This window comes from Oreochromis aureus, linkage group 7, assembly GCF_013358895.1.
Source record: "Oreochromis aureus strain Israel breed Guangdong linkage group 7, ZZ_aureus, whole genome shotgun sequence".
NCBI lineage: Eukaryota > Metazoa > Chordata > Actinopteri > Cichliformes > Cichlidae > Oreochromis > Oreochromis aureus.
Window position 1 is genome coordinate 9633648 of NC_052948.1, and position 22173 is coordinate 9655820.

The 22173-nt window shown below is 43.0% G+C and overlaps 1 protein-coding gene across 6 annotated transcripts in view; it reads right to left on the reverse strand.

Annotated features, from left to right (window-relative positions):
• Positions 1-22173, reverse strand: part of frmd4a (FERM domain containing 4A) — a 94111-nt gene that overhangs the window by 46706 nt on the left and 25232 nt on the right. For 3 of the 6 annotated variants that reach the window (XM_031737249.2, XM_039615152.1, XM_039615151.1), the window contains exon 1: positions 8526-8895. The exons of 1 other annotated variant lie outside the window; for it this stretch is intronic. In XM_031737249.2, coding sequence (XP_031593109.1) covers positions 8526-8618 — 93 coding nt within the window. In that variant the 5' untranslated portion in view covers positions 8619-8895. Of the gene's footprint in view, positions 1-485; positions 604-8525; positions 8897-22173 lie in introns of those variants that run through there. 2 more of the 6 variants (XM_031737248.2, XM_039615155.1) reach the window with 2 other exon arrangements.

Here is a 22173-nt window from a genome sequence, read left to right on the forward strand (position 1 = left end):
ACCGAGTACAACAAAAACAAAAGAACACTATACACAGGGACGGCTAAGTGAAAAAAAGTTCTATTCAGTACATAAACCTAGCAGGAACATAGCCATGACATCCAACCCAGTTCTGTCCTTCAAGCTTAATGAAACAAATCAGTCAAGTTTAACCCTGCCCTGTCTCTGGCTCCAGTCTTTGTCAGGAGGACATACCTGGCCCTAGAGTACATCATCTGTTCCCTACTTGTCTTTCTTCTTCTGCCTCAAGCCCTTGACACACAAGTGCAGAATCCTTCATTAATAACAGCTCCTTATTACAAGGTAGGGCAGCATGTAAATGCATGTATACCTTAACAGGTGCACATATATTTGGGATTAAATTAGCCCATGCAGTGCAAAGTGTCTACTGAGATGAATGTGCATAGAAATCTATCATAAAAAAATCTTTCTTTCTTTAAAAAAAAAAAAGTTTACGTTTTGTGTGTATTGGAGGTGAAGCCTACCTGATAAAGCGGCCTTGAAACACACCTGTGTGTGTGCAATAGATGCAGAGGCCCAGGAAGGTTCCTGGCATGCACGCGAATCCGCCGGATGGCTGTGGAGGTGAGAGTCCATAGCAAGCCCTGTCGAGTACAGACCACCTCATCTAGACCCAACAAGACAGCCTCCATCCCTAACTAACTACTATGCCACCAGACGAATGCACAGCAATATGAGTTTATATCAAAGGGACATCCGCAGGTAACACATTAGCAGATCTTTAATTGCACAGGTGAGCCATCCATAGAGGCCCAGGCAATGAGATGGTATGATTAGCCTTTATTGTCCTCTTGACGCCACTTAGATCCAGTAGATAATACATGAGTCATTTCTAGAGGTAAGCCTGAGAGAGACAGGTTAACCCTCGTGTCTGTCTCCTCTCTTGTCCCTCTAGGGCCACTTGCCTCTCTGGGATTCACTGGAGTGATGCCTCCTCAAGGTCAAACCCTGATAGTCCTTCTGCCCCAATCCCACACAGCTAGTGTTCCCCGCTGACTCCTTCTCTCCTGGTCCTCCTCTCTTCCTGTCCCTTTTCTTCCCACTGAAGCAAAGCACCCTCTGTCCGTTGCTCTCAGCGTCACAAACACAAACATTCCCACTTAGGAAATGCAGCCGGTCTCTTAGTCTACCCGACTGGAGGTTGTTTTTAAAGCGATATGCACTCGCATACTGCATCACACACTGAGGGAAACCAGTCCTCTCACTTTCTCTCTCACTGTCTCGGTTTTCAAGGAAAGAGGTATGTTTCTGTGGTGAGTCCATACCTCTCAAACACCTGTTCAGACTGGACACTAAGTGTATGTTTTTGAAGGAAAAGAAGACTGGCACACATGTTATACAAGCATAACTGCAAGCACGATTGCGTATACAGTAGAATGAATCACAGTAACACTGACATCTGGTCACTTGGATTTTTGCCAGAATGTTTTTAAAAAAGGACATATTTTTCCCCCAAGCCAGTTTTCCCAGGCTGGAGTATCCTGGTCTGACCTATCTAAGCTTTGAAAAAACAAAAATGATGCCTGCTCCAACCGTCTGCTAGTCTTCGCCAGCTCATTATCTTGTGAAAAAAAAAGATTAAATATAATTCATTACGTCAAACTAAGTTGTTTATTTGAGTCAGAAATCCACAATGAATCTTACATTTGCTTGCATACATCCATTTGCAAAAATGGCCACATGGAGGCAATACAAACCCCATATATAATCTCTGCCAAGCAAGCAGTGCCTGTGTGTAAATCCTTGCCAGTCTGTTATAAATTCTGGCTTAACAGCACTACTAAAACTCTACAGCTTGTATGAGAAATGCTCACTATGTTATGTCTGATAGAAATGTTAAAGTAACTCTAAAATCAAACACACACATTTTTTTTGCCTCCTGCAGGATTCTCTGTAACCACGACTGGTTACAGAGAATTTTATTTATGGCAGTTGTGCTATTTAAAAATAACGTCTGCTGGTTTTGTACAGCCAAATGCTTTCATTTTTCCTACTTTCGTCACAGTCTCTCCTCAGAGACTTGATCGATATAAAAATTCAATAACTCTGTACAGTACAGTAATTCTTTGCCTTTTCTACCAAACCACCAATCTGACTGTGTGTATATGGGGGGGGGGGGGATTAAATGGCCTTTCGTAGCCCGCTCTGATTCATTGCGAGGCTTATTGATGCGAGGGTCATTTCTGTACTGCTGAGATAGTGTGCTTGTGTGTGAGACTTTGTATGCATACAAATTTTTGTATGACTTAAAGAAACCACAAACATATGAGTGGGAGGCTGCTGTGGAGTACATCAGGCTCGGAACATAATATAAGTAAACTCCTAAGAATCAGCTTACATTTACACCAACCATAAGCTCCAGAATACCTCTGCTTCCACAGCAATCATTTCCCATACTTCTATCTCAGGGTTTGATGTTGTCCTCTCACTGGTGTCTTGAGAAACTCATGAGGAATGTGTGGTATTTGTGCAGTGTGAATTTTCCAAACTGACTGGAGACGCTCATCTCTCAGTGACTGTAACTTACAAGGGGGTGTAAATATTTGTTTCGCTGAGGAGAGAAGAGGGAGGTTGGGTATGAGTGTGCGCTGTTCCCATGATTCCATGTGTTTGCTGTGTCCTGCTGAATCCTGGGAAAGGTCAGACAGCCACTGTGATGTAAACAGACACGGCCAACAGTGTCAGCTGGGCAGCTATCCACAAAGTAATAAGACAGAGTGAAAAAGAGACTTTTTTACATTCAGAACTGTGATGGACAAATTGAATTGACAGTTAACTAGTGAGAAAATCTACATAAGACACGGGGAAATCATCTGTCTGCTCCTCATGTATACATGTCTGGCCTCTTTACTTTCTCCTGTTTCTCCATCTCTTTTGGCCTCTTTCATCTCTCATATCTCATATTTCTATCTCTCAGTCTTCCTTCTGCTCTCTGATTTTCACTCAGGCGTGTTACACTAGAGTGCAGGCAAGGCAGAAAGAGCGAGTGAAAGAGAGAGAAGTGTAGGGAAATGGGTCACCAAAACTATAAATTCACAAGCAGATTCTCAGCTGAGGCTCTCTGGCACACAAATTCCTTAAACGAGCTGTGCGCGGGAGAGCAAAAAGTGCACCTGACACTGACACGTTGAAACACTTTATGCAACACTGAACCCGACACGTGACTTGCGCGGCTCTAGATTTCTTTGGATTTTTTTTGTTTTCCAACATAGAAAGACACACAGATCAATGTCATTGCAACAGAGCTCGTAAGTGACACATCCGTATTGACCCAACCAGGAATTCAATTCTGATCAGTCTTGCTTAATGTGATCACATTAAAGGTGCAAGCAGAAAAATCCATAACATAAAGTAATCTGGCCCGAGAGATGGATGAATGCATTGGGCTTCTATATGTCTGCGTCTGTGAGAGTGGAACAGTGCATGCTGTGAGCTTTAGTTTCACTAGTCCTATGGGTGTTTGGAATAAATTAAATAAAAATATTGTTTACTGAGCATTTGTGCAATGAAAAACATCCAGTGATGACATGACATAGGCCTTTGAAGTATTGGGACTTTTATACTCTCTTAAGTATAGAAGTTGACCTAGTTCATGTGTTATATGCTCTAAATACCGTACACACATGCATTAAAGGGTGTTCACGCACATGCACGCACATATGCACTCTCACTCTTTCTACCTATCTCTCTCAAGCTAATCATTGTCTCCACTTTGCCTGGCAGATAAATATTAATGAGGATTACTATGTTACTGCAGCACACCCACGGGAAACCAAGAGCCTGCCACTTTCTCCTACTTTCTAACCCTTTCCTGCTCCATCTCTCTTTGTTACTCCCACACGCCCACACACACACACACACACACACACACACACACACACACACACACACACACACACACACACACACACACACAATTCAAACGTCTTGGAAAAAAAAGTCTGCCACTTTAAGAAAATGCCTGTCCCCCCCAACTCTCCTTTCTAGATTTCTTAATATGCCATAGAATGATTCACACACAGACTCACACACACATGCAAACTATGAATAAACCCCTTCATATGAGTGAGTCACAGAGATGCCTCGGTTCTCATTGAAACGTGTTATCTCTGTCTAACAAAGGGCACAGATTGTGCTGGGATATTTAAGGAACATTTCGGGGGTCTCCACATCCTGTTTTGTGGGAGATGGAGTTTTTTCCCATCAGCCCACAATCATCTTTTTCTTTCTTCAGTGCTTGCCTAAAGAACATTATTGTGGTTCTTCCTATATCAGTTAAATGTCTTTATCTTTCGGTGTAAAAAAAGACCTGAGGTAACAGTTGTTGTGCTACAAAAATAAACCTGAATTGAATTTTTCTCCACTCTCTCTGTCTTCAGATGATTGTCATTTCTGTGAATAGAGAAGCAGATATAATGAAGAAATCTTACTGAGCTCTGCATGCATGTGGCAGATGATGGGAACACACAGTTAGACCGACTGACACACACACAAACACAAACACATCCATCCCATCCATCTACTGGAAATGTTTTGGCAAAGGACACAAGACTCCACTTTCACCATAGCTACCCCGCTAGCAGACTGTCTCCATAGAGAAAGCATATCATCAGCAGCCTTACTGTCTTCAGCCTTCACTCACAGTCATAGGCGATCATCTCTTGTTTGATCTGTACAGATTTACTTTGAACTTGTATGCAGCTGCGCCATGTGTCTATAGGTCTGCGGGTTGATTTTGGACAGGCAATAAAAGACATGAAAAAAAAAAAATCATAGCCCACAGTAATGAAAGAAACAGGGTGGAGAAGAGGGTGGGAGTCTCCCGTTCAACCCCCCTTTCTTCAGTGGCTCAATAACATTCTTCATTCTGAGCTGCCTTGGGGAGAAAAGGGGGGTCCCCTTTCATGCCGAGCAGGGTGTGGTGCAAGAGGGGCCGTCACGAACCTTTAGCTCTAGTTATTCCCACCTCTTTCTTTTTTTCTCGCCTCTTTCTCCTTCTCTTTGTCTCTTTAATTGGACTGACTGACCACAGCTCTCTCACCTACAGTCCTGGGGGCATGTTGGGATCCCAGGAAATCAATACTGTAGCAAAGGAAAGGAGAGCTGTAGGGGCAAAAAGCTCAAAACTCTGATTGTTTAGCAAACACACAGAGAAATGATAAACAAATTACAGATATTTTGGGTGTTGTGTTTTCCTTTGGTTTCCATGTCAACTATTCAAGTCCTTGAATGAATTCTGACTCTAATGTCCCGGCAATTAGATCAGTCTGATGAGAAACAAGTAAGAGAAGCAAGAATGCCAGAATCCAGCCCTGACCTTCTCTGTGATTGGTCCAGACAGGATGTTTAAAGGTAACAAGGATCGATTAGTATTCCTGCCTTAAGTCTTGCGTGGCTGCTTCTAGCTTTCAGCCCTGTAATGGTAACTGCTGTCAAGCTATTGTCTGTTTAGATTCCTATTTAGCTCATGAATGTTTGTTCTGAACATGTGTATATGTGTTTGTGTGAACTTCTCCTTCTTTGACAGCGATCCCCCCCCCCTCCCACCTTCATGCCCTCGCTCCCCTGCAGTGCTCCCGACAACAACATGTTTCCCCGGAGACCGATCCAATCTCCTAAAATCAGAAATTGCACACAAACACTCGCACAGGCACACACGCCAGTCCTCCCTCTCTTCTCTTTGTTTGTTTGGGTTTGGCTTTGTTCTTAATTTCACAGATAAAAGCTGAGCAGCTTTACATGATAGCAAGATAACAAAGGCAGGAAGATAATCCTAATTCAGCCAGCTCACAGAGGTAATCTAAACAGAAAAATATCCCCTCAAAGAAGCTGTTTTTTAAAGCTGTCAACACCAACTGTGCAATTTATCACCACAACATCATGGTATAAACACCATAAATACTTCTGGCAGAAGAAGGATGACGTCATATATAAAAGACCTGTAAGCAACAATCGCACGGGACAGACAACAAGATGCAGGAAACGTGTAACACAAATGGAAAAAACCCCGAAACACAATCAAGTCCAGTTAACAAGGCATGTTTTTTTTGTTTTTTGTTTTTTTAATATGCCATAGCTACTGACCGGGAACAAAGATAGCTAATTTCTCCCCTGTAGAAATTAGCCATTCATCCATCACGAGCTACTGATGCAGACGTGACACGATTCATCTGCATTAGATTAGTGACAGGGCGCAGATGAAAAGGTGCGTTTTCACTCTGCAATTTGCAAGTGAAAAGAAACCTGTAGGATCAAGCTTTAAAATATCTTTCAAGTAAGTTCCCGAATGGTTTGGGGCAAAGTGTATAGCCAGCGGGGATCCATACCCATTAACGTGTGCTTTTGAAATGGGAGATGCTGAAGGACATGAAAAACTAGGTTCCAAGTATGTAAAATGCTTTAGCTATATTTAAGCTGACAGTAATAAAATTTCCACTAGAACCCTTCACTTGCTTAGTCAGGTCATATAGACATACTTATAAGCAGATTTTTTCCCCCTAGCCCTCTAGCCATCTTACGCAGTTGTATAAGATACAGATTAGAATGAGTTGTCTAACATGACAAGTCAGAGCAGGACATAGCTGCAGCTGTGAATAGAAGTGAAATCATTTCAGTGGCTCAGTAAGACCACAGAGAGAGGAAAAGCAGTCAACAACAGACAGTCAACATTTACAGAGCGTCGCGCATAGAAACCGGCTTGTTCACCTGTCATCACTTCACAGATAAATTACTCAGACAGTCTGGTGATTTAAAATCATTTTTGTTGACATATTAAACACTGTTTTACCTGTTTCGTTTGACTCATTACTATTTTTCATAAAAAGTGATGCAGTCACCGCCTCCCACATCAAGCCAGTGATTTTTTCCGGTGCGGCAGTACAAAAATGTGACTGAGTTTATGTAAATCACAACAAGTAATCCCTCTTCAGTCTGTCTGCTCACAGCTGGTGTTGAGGAAAAAAAATGGAAGGAAGATAAATGGAATTCAATCAGGAGAGACTGTGTGTGAAAATCTGCTTTTCTCCGTTAATTAAGGTGATTTGAGTGAGGGTGTCTGTTAGTGGCTCCAGCCAATAAACGAGCAGCAATTACATTTCTGAAAAGGGCAGTGAATATTCAATTTCCTTCAATCAAGGACTGTTACAAATGCCAGATAGATTCAGACAGAAGCGATCCACCCAGGAGCTTAAATACCAGCATTAATAACACATAATAACACAAACTGAGTCTTAAGATGATAACTTGAATGCATCATAGCTATAATATACTGTCTGACATGCTCCTGCTTCTGATCTCTTTCACTTCAACTGTATAGCTTATCATCAACAAAGAAACCAGGTTGCATTTTATGTACTGTGATGATGCAGCGGTGGGTGTGTATATTTAGGCTCATAAAAATGAAAGCTGTTTCCATCTAATTTATGATAGCATGTGCACAGCATGTGTTTTCTTGCGTGTGCTGGTGTATATCCTCTGTTCAGTGAAAGCAAGAACCACAAAGAAAGTGGCGATTCTCCAAAGGCCTCATGGCATTTAGCAGTCCCAGCCACTCAAAGAGGCACATCTATGAGACCAAAGTCACCTCATAGCGAGTGAGTAGACTGAGATCTGAAAAGAAAGATGAAATTCCTTTCAGTATCATCATGCAAGCAGATTGTGAATGTTGGAATGCAAGTCTGGAAGCTCTGTATGTTCGGTTCGCACGTCACCTGAACACACACTGTACTTAAGTGTGATTCACTTAATACCAGTGCATTTACTGCATGAAAGAACGCTGACACCCATCACAGAATGAAAGCACAGCTGCGAACCTTTTTTTTTTTAATTTCTTAAAGAAACATGACGATTAGGAGTAAACAACTTTGCTCAGGACCAAAAGATATGAATTGCATGGCAAGTTACAGCGTGTCTTTACAACTGACACAAGGGTTAACTTTGCACCACACATTCCATGTAGCTGGGAACTATTATCTCCAGCCACCAATCTCCACCCACCGCACACACAAACACATAAACACAAGCTTCTGGTGCCTTGCAGATGAGCTGAACTGCACCGTTTAAAGAAAAAAAAAAACCCCATCTGGGACAGCACAGGATTCAGTGCTTTAAATTGGGCTGAAGTTGAGGCTTTGCTTGATAAAAGCCCATGTCTCGAGTTTAATTGCACTGACAGTGACAGGCAAACAAGCTGCACTCCCACTGTGAGACTTCCCTGTAACCTTGAAGCCGAGGACGGCAGAATGCATTAGCAGTGACAGAGACAGGCTGAGAACTACAAAGATTGACAGACTCAGACTGGCAGGAAGAGAAACACAGAGAACTATTGTCCACTGTAGAGATTAAAAGCTTTGCTCTTGACTTGCCTTGCACCAACTCAAATCTAATATAGTCCTTTGGATTAGTCAAGAACCTTTTTTAAATCCCAGTTGCACACACAACGATACTAAAACAAAGAAGGAGGGAGAAAAGTGAAAGAGGTTAACTGAGGGAAGCTTGTCTCTTACCCTCTCTGCACTGTTCCTCCGAAGAGTCCCCACCGGCAGCTTAAGCATCAGCCGGCGGGTTCTCCCGGGCGTCACCGCTCCCTGAACCACCATAGTACGCTCCAGAGTGCGCGTGTCTGTGGGTGTGAGAGCATGTGTGTGAGAGTGTGAAGTGGGTGTCCTCGCTGTCCCGTCCAGCCTGACAGCCGTAGTTCACGCGAGCTTGCGCGTGGCAGTGTTAGAGGGAAGGAAGAGTGTGATGTGAGCGTAGCTGTAGAAGTCCCACACGGGTCCTATGTGCCTCTCTCTGCTTCTGTTTCCCTCTGTGTTAAAAGGCTTCCCATTCTGCTCCACACAGTTACACTACAGTTACGCTCTGCCGCTCACGAGGTGAATGAGTGTGTAAGAGTGTATGGGAGGGAGAGGGAGTGTGCTTTGTCTCTCCTCTCTTCTCCCCTCTCCAGCTTTGGCAGCTTCCCCTCCCTTCCTCACATACTCACTTCCTTCAGTCAGGGGCTTAACCAGGTCACTGGATTAATGTGACGTTACAGCTCTTATTAGCATACGCACTTGTGTCACATGACTCAATAATTATTGTGTGTGAGCATATATACCCCCACCACCCACACAGCCCTTACAGGGAATCACGTGGGGAACCTCAAAAGGAATATGGGATGTTTTGCCATCTGGTAGGGAGATTATCTTCGAAATCCCACATCCCAGCTTTCTCTCCTTGCACTGTCTGGAATAGGACACAAAGGAAGAATACATACACACTCACTAGCATGCATCCTCACAGACCAGCATGCACGTTGCTCATGCATGCAGATATTGATCATATTATCACTCGGTTCTTTGCTTACATGGGGGCAACTGTGGCAATTGGCCAGAGTTTTTTCCACAAAGCTGTGACAGCAGTGGACAGTTTGCAGTATTGATCTGGCCTTTGCGGAGACCTTTTATCATGGTAAAACCGCAGCCGTAGAGATCTGCGACTAGCTGCGGCTTCATTCAGCTGAGTCAGTCCTCTGTATCCACCACTGTGGTCTTTACATGTCCATTAAAGCTATTGGAATCATGAGTTACTGCTGCACCTTGTCATATCTACATCATCACTCACTGCCGTGCTCTTTTTTTGCTTCGGCACATCAATACTAAGCTGTCAGCTGATTAAATATAGTGAATCGACACGCGCTCACATATGCAAAGCTGTTAGGTATGCACATATCCATGCGCACATGCACAGCTGTGCACATCTCGAGAAGGTAAGGTAGCCATTGCTAACCAAAAGTGACCAGTAAAGTGATTAAAATGAGCAAACTAACCAACCTTTTCCTTCTCCCATATCATTTCTTTAATTGAGGATCTCTGACAGCTTTTGTTACATGAGACTACATATGTCACACACACACAAACACACACAAAAAAATACCCCACGCATTGTGTTAAAGCCAAGAGCCAAGCATACAGGAGGAAATCATCTGCAGTGGTAATCCCCAGAAAGCATTATTTATTCATCACCCTGGCCTGCATCAGTGTGTGAGTGACTGTGGCCTACATGAGAAATATCAGAGGGCTATTTTTAAACTTGGTGTGCAGACATCCAGGTCTCACAGATAAGGAACCAAAATGACTTATTTCTCTCTCCCTGTCTGCAATATGACTGGTACGCTGTGTGGTGTGCTTCCTTGACATTAATTTACATCGTGATGACAAAGTTCAAGCTCCGCTGCTGATTGGGGAGACAATGCACAAAATCCTGTACTGTGCATCCCCTTGACAGTGAGATGAAAATGCACCCTTCTAATAGAGCACTTAAAGTTTGGTTTGCGATCCTTTGTTCTCTTGTTTTTTTATTTGCTTCTTTATTTATTTATTTTTTGCTTTAAAGTGCAATAAACTCCTCAAATCCACAAAGGTGATAAGCCCTCTTCTTGACAGGAGGGAGAAAAAAATAAATGCAAGTAAAAACAACATGCTACTATTCTTGATGCCTCGGGCTGCTTGCACAATGACCCATTTCAGTCAACAAGCACATAAAAAAAGTAAAGCAAACGGGATTTGCGCCCGGTAACAAAATACATGAAATACAAACCTGTGTACATGATAAAGAGCAAAAACATAAATTTGTAGGAAAAAGCTAGGAGATTCTGACAAGCTTTGCTTTACAAGCACCAGCTGTCCTCAAAGTGAACCATCAGCTATTAATACATTTGCAAAAGAAGAAAAAAAAAACTGCAGAGAGAGGAAGAAAAAGAAAAGAAAATCTATGCCTGAGAGACGCTAATGAGGGAAACAAAGCAGCTGGATTGTCTGGGTTTTATTTCTGCTGTGGTTTTTTTTGTGCGTGTCTGCTTAGTCTTTGTTCGTAGTTGCAACAATAAGAAGCGATGGTTCTCCAATGGTAGACTCCCGGCATTGTGATGCATTAATTTACCCTGATAACCCAGCCAGTCTCTGCCCACGGCTGTCTGACTCATCCCTATGGTCCTGCTCCTCAACTCTGTATGTTTGCGCGTCTGTGTGCGTGTGTATGTGTGTGGGAGTATGTGTTTATGGAAATGCCCTCTAGTTGGACCGACTCCCCGTCCCAAGCGGAATGGAGGGGGATTGACTGTTTACGTTTCAAGACACCACAAATTACAAAGGGTTGAGTTACAGCATCATCGCAGGCAAAACAGATAAACGATTGTATAGCTAAACAGTACCACCCTGATAGCGTAACTCGATTCGCTGCTCACTGTGTGCTTTCATCTGCGCTTCTATATGTATGCCAGCCTTGCATCTCCTGAGAGTGAGATGAGCAGAATGTGGGGCCTCCCCACCCTTCATCAGGCCAGAACCAATCATAATGACTTCTCCACAGGGAAGCATCCACTTCAATTACCATCTTCTCAGCAGTGTCTGTGTAAGAGAACCCGGGAAACACCATTACATGCTAAGAAAGGTAACGGACCGCCTGTGAGATTGTTTTATTTGAGTCACAGTAAAAACTGGGGCATATTTGTGTTTCAGAGAGATTTGGTGCAACACTAGGACAGGTTGTCCTGGTCAAACTGTGTCGCTCAGCACACATCTGCTCAACCTGTCTGTATGTGTGTGTGCGAGAGTGTGCGCACAAACTGCAAACCTGCTTAGGTGTTGTTCCGTAATATTATTGTTCAAAGCGTTGGCACCAAAGCACTGCAGTCAGGCTGTCTTTCTAGCCTTAGGAACACAGAAGATAAATGTGGCCTTTAATAAAATCTTTGTCCAAGTGCAGTCCACAAACACACTCATACGCTGCTATTATCCAGCCATCTATGTCTTAACAGAATTACAATATATCATTCCAATGGGCCAATCAGCAGTTTATTAGCAGGGCAAAAACACATTTGAATGTGGTGCTAGATGTGCAATATGCCTCAGAGAAAAGCATTCAAAGCTTCTGAATTATTCACCCGAGTGTGCTGGAAACCCTGAGCGTGTGCTGGGCCAGCTGACATCTGAATCTGAACCGTGATGGAAATTGAAGGATGAATGATAACGGCTCATCGGTTTTATACGTCTGCACATAAAATGGGATCAAGTTTATGATAATTTTGTTGTCGTTTTTATTAAATTTATTTATTTTATTCTGTTTGAATGATCCTGCTGCCAAAGATTAATGAGGCAAGTAAATGAGATACATCTGATTGCAGAAACTGACTATATTACTATATTATTCAAACTTCTTTTTCAAAAGAAATTTAAATAATCTCTTTCAAAAAAAAGAAGTTTCTCTGTTCTTGTAAATATATTCCACTCAGTAAATCCTACAAGACCCCCATAAATAAAAACAAATTGATTCTGCTATCAAATATTAGTATAGCCAAACTCTGATATTGCTTATTTCTCTCAGCTGTTGTTGCCCAAAAGCTATCAAAACACAACAATGAGCCATTGCTGCACTAGGGGACATAGTCTTTTTTTCTTTTGTTCCATTAACATGAATAGGGACTGTAGTTTATTTTGATTCAATCCCCTGAATCTGCAACTGCAAATAGCCCCGCACAAAGGCATTATTTACTTCTTCTTCTTTTTGTCCAGCTTTTAAATATTTATATCTCCAGTAGCAACAAATGGGCTTGGGGCTGCAGGATGCAGACAGTGTAGAGAAAGACGGAATCAAATAACGATGAGAGATCGACTGACACATGCTGGTTTTGTTCTTCTTGCAGGATTTTTTTTTTTGACAATAAGAAAGATAGTTAAGTCACATATCAATCAATATCGAGATCAAAATAATTCAGATTAAAGGACAATTGATTGTTGGGGAGCAAACGGGAGAGTGAGTTATGAGGTGCAAACAGAAAGAAGAAAGAGGTCAGCTCGCAGTAGCTGAACAATTTTGTCACTGGTCAGAGAACTGGTCAGAGAACACACCCATTACATAACAGAATACTCTCACATAATACACTGCAGCAGTGCAGTCAAAAGAGAATAGTTTGCTAATAAAGAGGCTTTTCGTATGCATGTACTGTAGACACGCATGTTGTATAATGCCGTAGCAAAACTCTCATTGTGACAAGGAAGCTCTTGGTATCGGTACGTCACAGTGTTTGTGCTCCTGGCGAAGTGAATGCTCTCAGAGACCACAAGCCCTTTGTGACCAAATAGCTCTCCCAAAGATATAAACCAGTGCTTTATGGCTGCTGGAAGCAGAGGAGACGATGGAGACGAAAAAAAAAAGCAGAGCAGTGCATTACAGCTGTGATGGAAGCAGTCCCATCCAGCTGAGGTCTTTCTCCTTCAGAAGAGACCGGGGGATGGGGGAGACAAGAAGGGATGTAGGACTAAGGAAGAGTAGGAGATGGAAGGATTAGTACCGCCTGCAGGCTGTATCATAGATGTGATGTTGGGAGAGATGATTGGGAGGTGTTTGTGGGGTGCACAAGGAGGAGATTCAATTAAACTACACAGGGATTGAATGCATTTTTAATCACGCTGCCTCACTTGCTGATGTGACAGTCAGCCTTTGTGCTAGATTGCGAGGCATCCTCTTCAAGAGGAGTTGCCATGCCTCCCTGTCTGTGCGTCCTTTCCTCTGCTCATAGCTCAGCAGCACAACGCACAACAGCTCTTGCGTGAGATGACATGATGCCACGAACCAGTATTTCATAGCAACAAGAAAAAAAACTCCAATCAGCAGATACAGATCACATTACTGGTTCATTAAATTTCAAAGGAGCATACATGTGTGAGCTTATTTTAACATTGTTGAATTTTAAAAAAAAACTTTGCACTTTAAATCCACTATGGTGGTCTCCTTGAATACAGCTGACCCGAAAATTCCAGCTTCCTGCGAGCGAATGTGGCAACAAAATAGTGACCTCCTTTTCTAGTAGTAAAAGAGGCTGTGAAGGAAGTTCATTGCCTCGGATCCTCTCAGCTTCCCTGAATCATTCATATGTGCAGCTGTGCTAATGAAAATAGCAGTGAGCCCTTGAATATAGCTGCGCACTTCACTGCTGCTCTAAGCCAGTGAGCAGCATAGATAGGGCTCTGGAGGTCTTTTTCTACCAGAGGATGGAGAACTGCTGTCATTATTCTAATGATCCTTAATTTTCCTATAACGATCCTGGTCTCTGAGTTTAACTGTCCTAATTCACACATATACACAGTTAGACTTATTGAATACACACTTTACAACAAGGACGACTATAAACAGTGTCATAGGCCTGATCCAAAACACCATCTACTGCTGGTAAGTCTTCCAATATAAGTCCTTAATTCCCCCTTCCCTTACTTGATGGTTCACTGAAATAGGCTTCTGCGTAGCTCACGTCTGCATGTTGTGAGTGTGTGTGTATGCATGTATTGCCATATGCGCATACGTCTAGCCAGCAGTCTGGAATGTGTGCACACGATTTGAATATTTCTCATTTAAGTATGCAAAGTGGCCAGATAATCCTCTGTTTTCCACCCTCTTCCAGCAATTAGAGAAATAAATAAAAAAGCATTCTAATTAGGATGTTGAGAGGAAATGTAGAGGAAGGAAGCATTTTCCTTACTCCAAATTTCCGTCCCACATGCGGTGCATGAATAATCCAAATCCTGCTCTGGCCATAAACAGTAATCTTTATTGCCATGGTCATAAATCATCCTTTGGATATACAGAAAGAAAATGACCAAATCTCCAAAGTAGTTTGATGGATCCGCGCATACAAAAACCCCCATAAAACCCCAGCATATTTCAGTGACACTGAAGCCCTGTGGCATCGGATTGAATGCCGATAGTGCTCACTGAATATATATCTCAGGGAAGACAGATTACAGTTCCCTTGAACAGATGCCTGTGCCTGTAAACAATGTTAAAGGGAAACAGCAGCTTAACGACCAAACTCATTACAGCAGCCGGCAGATCAAAGCAACCAGGGATTCTGATGTCACATTTACAAAGTGTGTCTGTCTGTGTGTGTGTTTGTGTGCTGAGGTAGACCATGTAAGCTGCATGTGTTTTTGTATCTAAATGTCTGTGTGGGATGCAGTTCTAGCAGCCCAAAATGCTTTAGCAACCACAGGGATCTGAGTAATCTACCTCTATCCAAGCGTCACAAGCGACAGAAACACGCCTATCACATCCATCAGACTTTCCACCTACTTCTCATTCCTCTTTCATCCCCCATTTCCTCATTCTCGATTCCGAGTTCCTGTACTTGGAGATTTCATTCATTGCTAATCAAAAGATTTATAGCTATCTAGAGATAAATATGAAGGATGCAAACCACAGAAAGTAAGCCCACTGCCTACATTTAATACTTTCGAGTTAGTTGGACGAAAGCTCCTCATACGCTGAGTTCAAATTTCCAAAGTTTTTAAGTCCCTGGGCTAACCTTATGTTGACTCATATATTAGGCCAAGCAGTTCAGGTTATATTCCTGGTCAGCCAATTTATTCCATAATTCTCCCTAAGCAGAGAATTTGATGGTTAATAAGCATGTGTTTTCAGCACCAATTAACGAAAGAGCATCTGGAATGTTGCATGAACATATGTCAGCCCCCATCTCGAGCTGAAATTACGCGCTGGAGAGGTCACCCATATAAAACACAGAGAAGATGGGTATATTAAAGCATTTTTTAAAGTGATGTTAAAACAATGTCGAGCAAGAGAAACTGTGGAGAAACTTACGAAAACGTCCATAAGCATGTGTTCCAAGGTCACCTCTAAGTCCTCGAGTCGTGCTGAAAGAGTCATCGTTCAACTGATCAACAACCACGGAAAAAAAAGAAGTGATTTTTCTACAAAATACTTAAGCAAAATTCTTTTTCTCTCCTTTATTCAGTTCACTCATGGGATAAATCCTCATAAATGACTTAAAGAAAGTAGTAAAGCCATATCAGCTATATAATATCCAATTCTGCCAAGGAGTTGTGCCAGTAACAGTCTAGCTTAACTTTTCAGCAATTCACTTTTATTCTCCATCCACTGCAAGATTCCCAAATGGCCAGCTGTAACAAACAAAACTATCTCCAGCAAGTTTGGCTCCCAAATCTCCCTGGACTCCGATTAGTGCACCAAAGCTCCCTAAAAAGAATTGGGCGTCCCGTCAGAGCGCTTCACTTGCTCCACCGAGCAACTTGCAACTACTGGTGGGGATCTGTGACAGACGAGGGTCTTGTAGTCTCTTCTTCACATCTAAGTTATGATCCATGAGAGAAATGAAGACACTGACAACTCCCTGGCAGAGGGAGGGCAGAGGGTGGTCTCACTGTTCTTGCTAGGGTGCATAGAGGAGGATGAGAGGAGGAGGCGTACGGCTTGATGGGAGAACTGACACTCAGAGAGGCAACTATTTTGTGATGAAGTCATATGTCTGCCTCACTTTTTTGATATCGCTCTAACATTTTCCAAGTTGTTTGAGTTATTTCTGCCCTCTTTTCACATTTCTCTCTCCCCTTCTTGTTCTCTGTGCCTTTTCAGGTCTCTGTCCACAGTGGGCGTCTTTGTGCGGAGGGAGAGCCTGGGGCAGCTGATGCACAGTTCTGGGTGCTCTTGGCTGGGGTCATCCTCTCTCACACTGGGCCTCTCATCAATGGGTCTTTGTGGTAGCCTCATTAAGGGTTGGCCTTGGATGCTGAGGCTCTCATAGACACACAAGGGGGAAAACAAGAGCGATATGGCCTGGATCTATGACTGGAAGCTTATGTAACAGTTGCAGCAGGGATGGAGTGGGGGTGGGGGGGAGTGTTGTAGAAGGCTGGGTATGTGGGGGAGACTGGAGGTGGGAGGGGGAGAATAAGGGTGCATAGCCGAGGGGGCAGTAATTCAGTAAGAGGGGAAGGAAAGCAGAAGCGAGGGGAAGCGGGGAGACAGAGGATGCTGGTGGGACACTCCTTGGAGAGTGGTTGTTTCTGTTTTTCTGGCGGGAGCCGGTGGAATGTACCCCCCACCCCTACAACCACCACCACCATTCTGTGTTCATTAACAAGAAGTAGAAAAAACAGAAAGGCCGGATCAGACTGAAATGAGTTTAGCTGGGCTGGACCAACAAACAGGATGTGACTGCACAGAGGAAGACTTTCTGCATTTACTATCAGAATTCAGGCTACAACAGGAAGCTGGAGAAAATCATAGTAACAATACAAAAGTCAGGAAATAAGCCAAAGGACTAATTAAGCAATCAGTTTCAGACATAATAATTAATTAATGTCCCTGCATCGCTTAAACTGATGGTCACATCCATCATCGTCTCCATCTTTTGACTCCACGCTTAACCTTTTTTTAACTGCTCCAATTACTTCATCTCTCACTGGGTGTCACAGACATCCCTCTCCAAACTTATGTTTCGAGCCAGTCCTCCTCGTCCTGCCCTATTTTCCTAATCCATGCACTCCCAGAATGCCAATGGCCTATGCCAGGGGTCGGCAACCCGCGGCTCCGGAGCCGCATGCGGCTCTTTAGTCCTTATACTGCGGCTCCGCGTGGTTTGGGAAAATAAATTAGAAGTATTTAGCTGAAGTGTATTTTATTTATGTTAGTTCTTTTTAACTCGTAGTTCTAAATTGGAAGATTGTTGTGATTTTGAAATATAAAAATAAAATTATATTCTATTATTTTTTCATCGCTCAAAATAAGAGTCACACTCGCGGAAGCCGGTGTACCCGACGAAACGCCGTGCATTTATCGAGACTTTCAACCCTACGGATCTTCGGATCCACATTATGTCAGCAGCTGTTCTCCACCGTGAACTATGTTAAAGACAAACACCGTGAGTAAACTGACTTCCTATATCCCCGATTTGCGGACTCTGTGCACAGAGGTTCAGGAGCAAAGTCCCATTGTAAACAAATCACGACAGACCCGACGATGTTTCCATGAACACGCTTTTGAGCATCTCGTTATTGAGCACTTTTCACACACGGTTGCTGTACGCATACAGCCGGCTGTAGCTTTTCAGCTCACAGCCCGACATACACCACCAACAACACAGCACAGATAGCGGAGACGTAAAGGCAGCGAGGCGTGATTGCGGGTGTCGCTCAGGTGCGTCCCACTCCCCTGCAGCGGCGCTGCAAACCACGCCCCGCCGCACGCATTAACCAGGTAAAATACATATTTAGGCAGAATTTTGCAAATATCTATTTTTCATTTTTCAGCAGCATAGTGCTTTTTTCCAATTATTTTTTAAGAGTCAGGTCAAGGCTCCAACAGCCCAAAGGCGATATAAGGGTGGCGGCTGACAACAGTTTTTGTTTGCTACATGGATCATTTTAGTTCAGCTGGGTGTCTTTCCTTTTGTTATATTTCTTTAAGAGTTCAAAATGTGTTAATTACGTAAATAAAATGTAATTTTCTCTGTAGCACTTCATGGATTTCATAAGCAACACACCTTAGTTGTTCACACAAAGCACAAAGGTAAAAAACAATATATACAGTGTTATCTTCATTTTAGATGTCAAAAAGTATTTGCGGCTCCCAGTGTTTTCTTTTGCGTGGAAACCGGGTCCAAGTGGCTCTTTGGGTGTAAAAGGTTGCAGACCCCTGGCCTATGCCCTCTAAACTCTCTTGGGTGTGAGGTCATCATGAACTCATGAACTCACCAGTCCTCACATCAACTCTGCAGTCCAGAGGACTGGGGTGCAACTCACAGTTTTGCACTGTGATTTGATGCTGTTATGTCCCCACAAATGAGGTCTAGGGGAAGGGGTGGGGAACAGTAACAAATAGGGCTGGGAAAGAATGAAAAGGAAACCAGACAGAGGGGTTTAGCATAAACACACATATAAGGACACATTCAGACCCCATAATACACACAACTGGGTGTTAAAGAGTGCATATCCATCAGTCCTTTGTTGCCCTCAGGAGGCCATCCCGCCTTCCTGAAGCTCCTAATGCTGACTGCTGTGAATATGTAACACCCATAATAACTTAGAAATATCACTCTAATTTTCATCTGCATGCTGCATGAATTATAAATATCTGCTAGTGTGGCGAAGATTGATAGTATATGACCATTAAGACTTGTGAGGCAGGCAGCTCATGGAGTCCGAATGCCAAGAGGAGTGTAGAGATAGCGGCAGGTAGCCTAGCCAGACTGGCATTTATAATTAGAGAAGAGCTTAACCCCCAACTGAGAGACAACGCAGGACAGCATGTCCCGGTGTGACTCCATCTTGGCACGAGTAGGGTTAAAACCAGGATTTCTCGGTATAATCCAGACTGTTTATCTAAGGGAACATAAATGAAGACAGTGGAATGAATCCGCTGTGCAATGTTTTTACATCAGGTGACTCACAGAGAGCTGAATATCTCCTCACCTCTTTGCACCTCTTTGGATAAACCAATTATGTTCCCTCATGCACAAAAAGCACATTCACACACAACTGTACACTCACAGGCACTAATAAATGTGTATACTCGAACATACTGACACGTGACTGACAAAAGTTTAATGTAAGACTGCTTTGTTTATCATATGCACTGATACACAAAGACTACCATATATATTCATATACATACATATATAAAAGTAGAATTAAATACTAGCTACTTCAACAAGCATATTGAACTATATTTAACTCTTATATGCTTTGTCAACCCCTTTAGCTAAAAGCTGCAGTGCATGCTGTATTTTAATATGAATCAAGCTGGAACAGAGTGAGATGTTTTTTATTTTTTACAACCATCAGTTTCCTTCTGAAAGCTGACCGTCCCACTAATCCCATAATCAGAAAGAGCACCAGAGTGGCAGTAGTTCAGATTGTGCATCACAAAATGGGCCTTTAACAAGACTCTCTAATTCTTCATCACACTGACATCTCTGAGGCTCTTTAAATCTAATTTTAGGCGAGAGTACAGAGCGTGCGCCTGTGTGAGCCTGATTGATCATCATGTCCACCTGGTGTGCAAAATAGGGATATGTGCTAATCAAGCTCCTGGCAGCCTTCCAAGTCAGTTGAGGTTTGTATACACACAAGCATTCAAAAATAGTAGGCCCACCTATTCCAGACATGTTGATAAAGCCTCTTAAGCACCTGTCTGCACCTAACTGTCGAAAGAGTTTACTGCCAGCTTTAACATTGGACAGGAAGGCATTCAAGTCAAAACACTGCACTTTACAAGCTCGCATGCCTGTTGTGGTGACCGCGTACGGTTTGACTGGCCAGTTAAATGTCATTGCGTGACGCGTTTTCTCTCTGATTAAAGCTCTAGCAAAAATTTTTACATGATGCAAATGTTTTTGTCTTTTTATCTTTGCTGACAGTTTGTCTCTTTTTCTCTGGGCTATAAACGACAGGCAGTGCAGATGCAAAGGATTCTGCTAAATCCTTCACTTCATCGCTGTTAGTAATGAGAATTTTGCTGTGTCATTCTGCAACCCAAATCTGTCATTTCACAATGCAGTGAATGGTTCTGTGTCTGTCTGTGAGATTGTGTGTGTTTGTGTGTGTGTGTGTTTGCAGCATTTCTAGAAAGACCTGTGAAGAGTGAGGCAGGTGCACGCTACTATCTTATGTCATTCTATCTGCAGTGAAAGTCACCTTGGATTTTAGAGGGACCCATTCACACTCAGACCGCAGAAAATGTCCTTTGAAAGATCTGAGGAGAAAATGAAAAGAACATCTGATATGCGAGGGGATCAGAAGCCATTCACAAGAATAATACACACCTTACACCTTTTCTCCCTTGGTTGGAGCCGCTGTCTTTCTTGTTCTATACACAAGCCACTCGCCACAGAGTGTGTGTCTTGGATGCACTGAGCAGACAGAATGCGACAGAGGCATATTTTAGGGCCTGGTTGTACGAAGGCACTGGATTGAGTCATGCTCCAGGATTTTCTGCCCCAGTAAACTTAGCCCACTTTACCCAGTGCCGAGGAGACTTCACAGCCTCCACTATGCAGGGAAACAAACAGAGATAGACGTATTCAACCACACCATAAGAAAACACTGTTTCCTTGATTTAACAATTAACACTCAGTTTAAAAATATGCATGCCCGCCTGCCTGCAATTCTGCCCAACTTTTTATGAATTACTCTAGCATGCAAACAGCACACTCACATCAACTTAGGATCAAGACATGCACGTGAGGCGCTCTCCCCCCAAACTCAGCACACACACAGTTGGGAATCTGATTTGTAGCCGTGTGAGCGTTAAATGTTTGATGATACGGCTACATATTTAATCTTTACAGACCAGATCATGGTGGGAAATGGGTTATACACGATTGTACTCCCAGCGGAAAACATTGGGTTACTGAGGGGGGAAAAAAAAGAGGCAAACATGATTTTAAGCTTTTAATATGTTTCTGTGACATCTTAATTGCTATTTCTAAATTTGGAGACATTCAGTTTACACATTAATAAGCAAATCTGCAGTTTAAGTAAACATCAGTGTTGAATACTGGGCATTTTTCAACTCAAAGTTATTTTAATGTTTTGTTTTGGTATAAATAATCGATGAATTGCTTTGGCAGCAGAGATTACTGCTGAAGCCCCATAAACTAATGTAAGTGTTCCTGTATTGCTCACACCCATGCCACACAGTTCTCATTCTTTAGACCTTTGGCTCGGCCACATTTGTCTACATGCAGGATGCAGCTGTGCTTATAACTCTCGTAAACCTCTCAGCCCGTCGTAACTACACAACTCTCCTCCTTTCTAGACATTAAATCATTATGATCCCTCAGGCACGCAGGCCACAAATTAACTAAGCATGTGCATAAACAAATACAAAGTACAAAGAGGATGCACCTGTACCCCCACCCCCCCACACACAAACACCCACACACACACACACACACACACACACACGTGCACACACACACATACTCATACTTGCATTTCCTCATGCTTCTAATGAGCTAACATGAACTAGTCATGCTATAACCCTCAACACACATGCATGCTTTCTCCCAGTAGGGCAGTAACCCAAGCCAGACGGTGCCAGCTCCACCTCTTGCTGCAGGCACGGGACTAAGCTGCTTGTTACTGTACAGATGGGCCCCACACCTCTGACAGGTGCTCCGGCTCCACTTCTACCACGCAAACCAATGGCAAATGCATTGCCAAATGACTCAGGCTTTGTCTTTGTTAACGTGCAGAGGAGGAAGGGAAGGAGAGCCCCCCCGGGGTAGAGGGAAAGAAAGACGTAATTTGAGGAGATCATCTCCACCTCCTGACATTACTCCAGGCCATCCTTCTCATC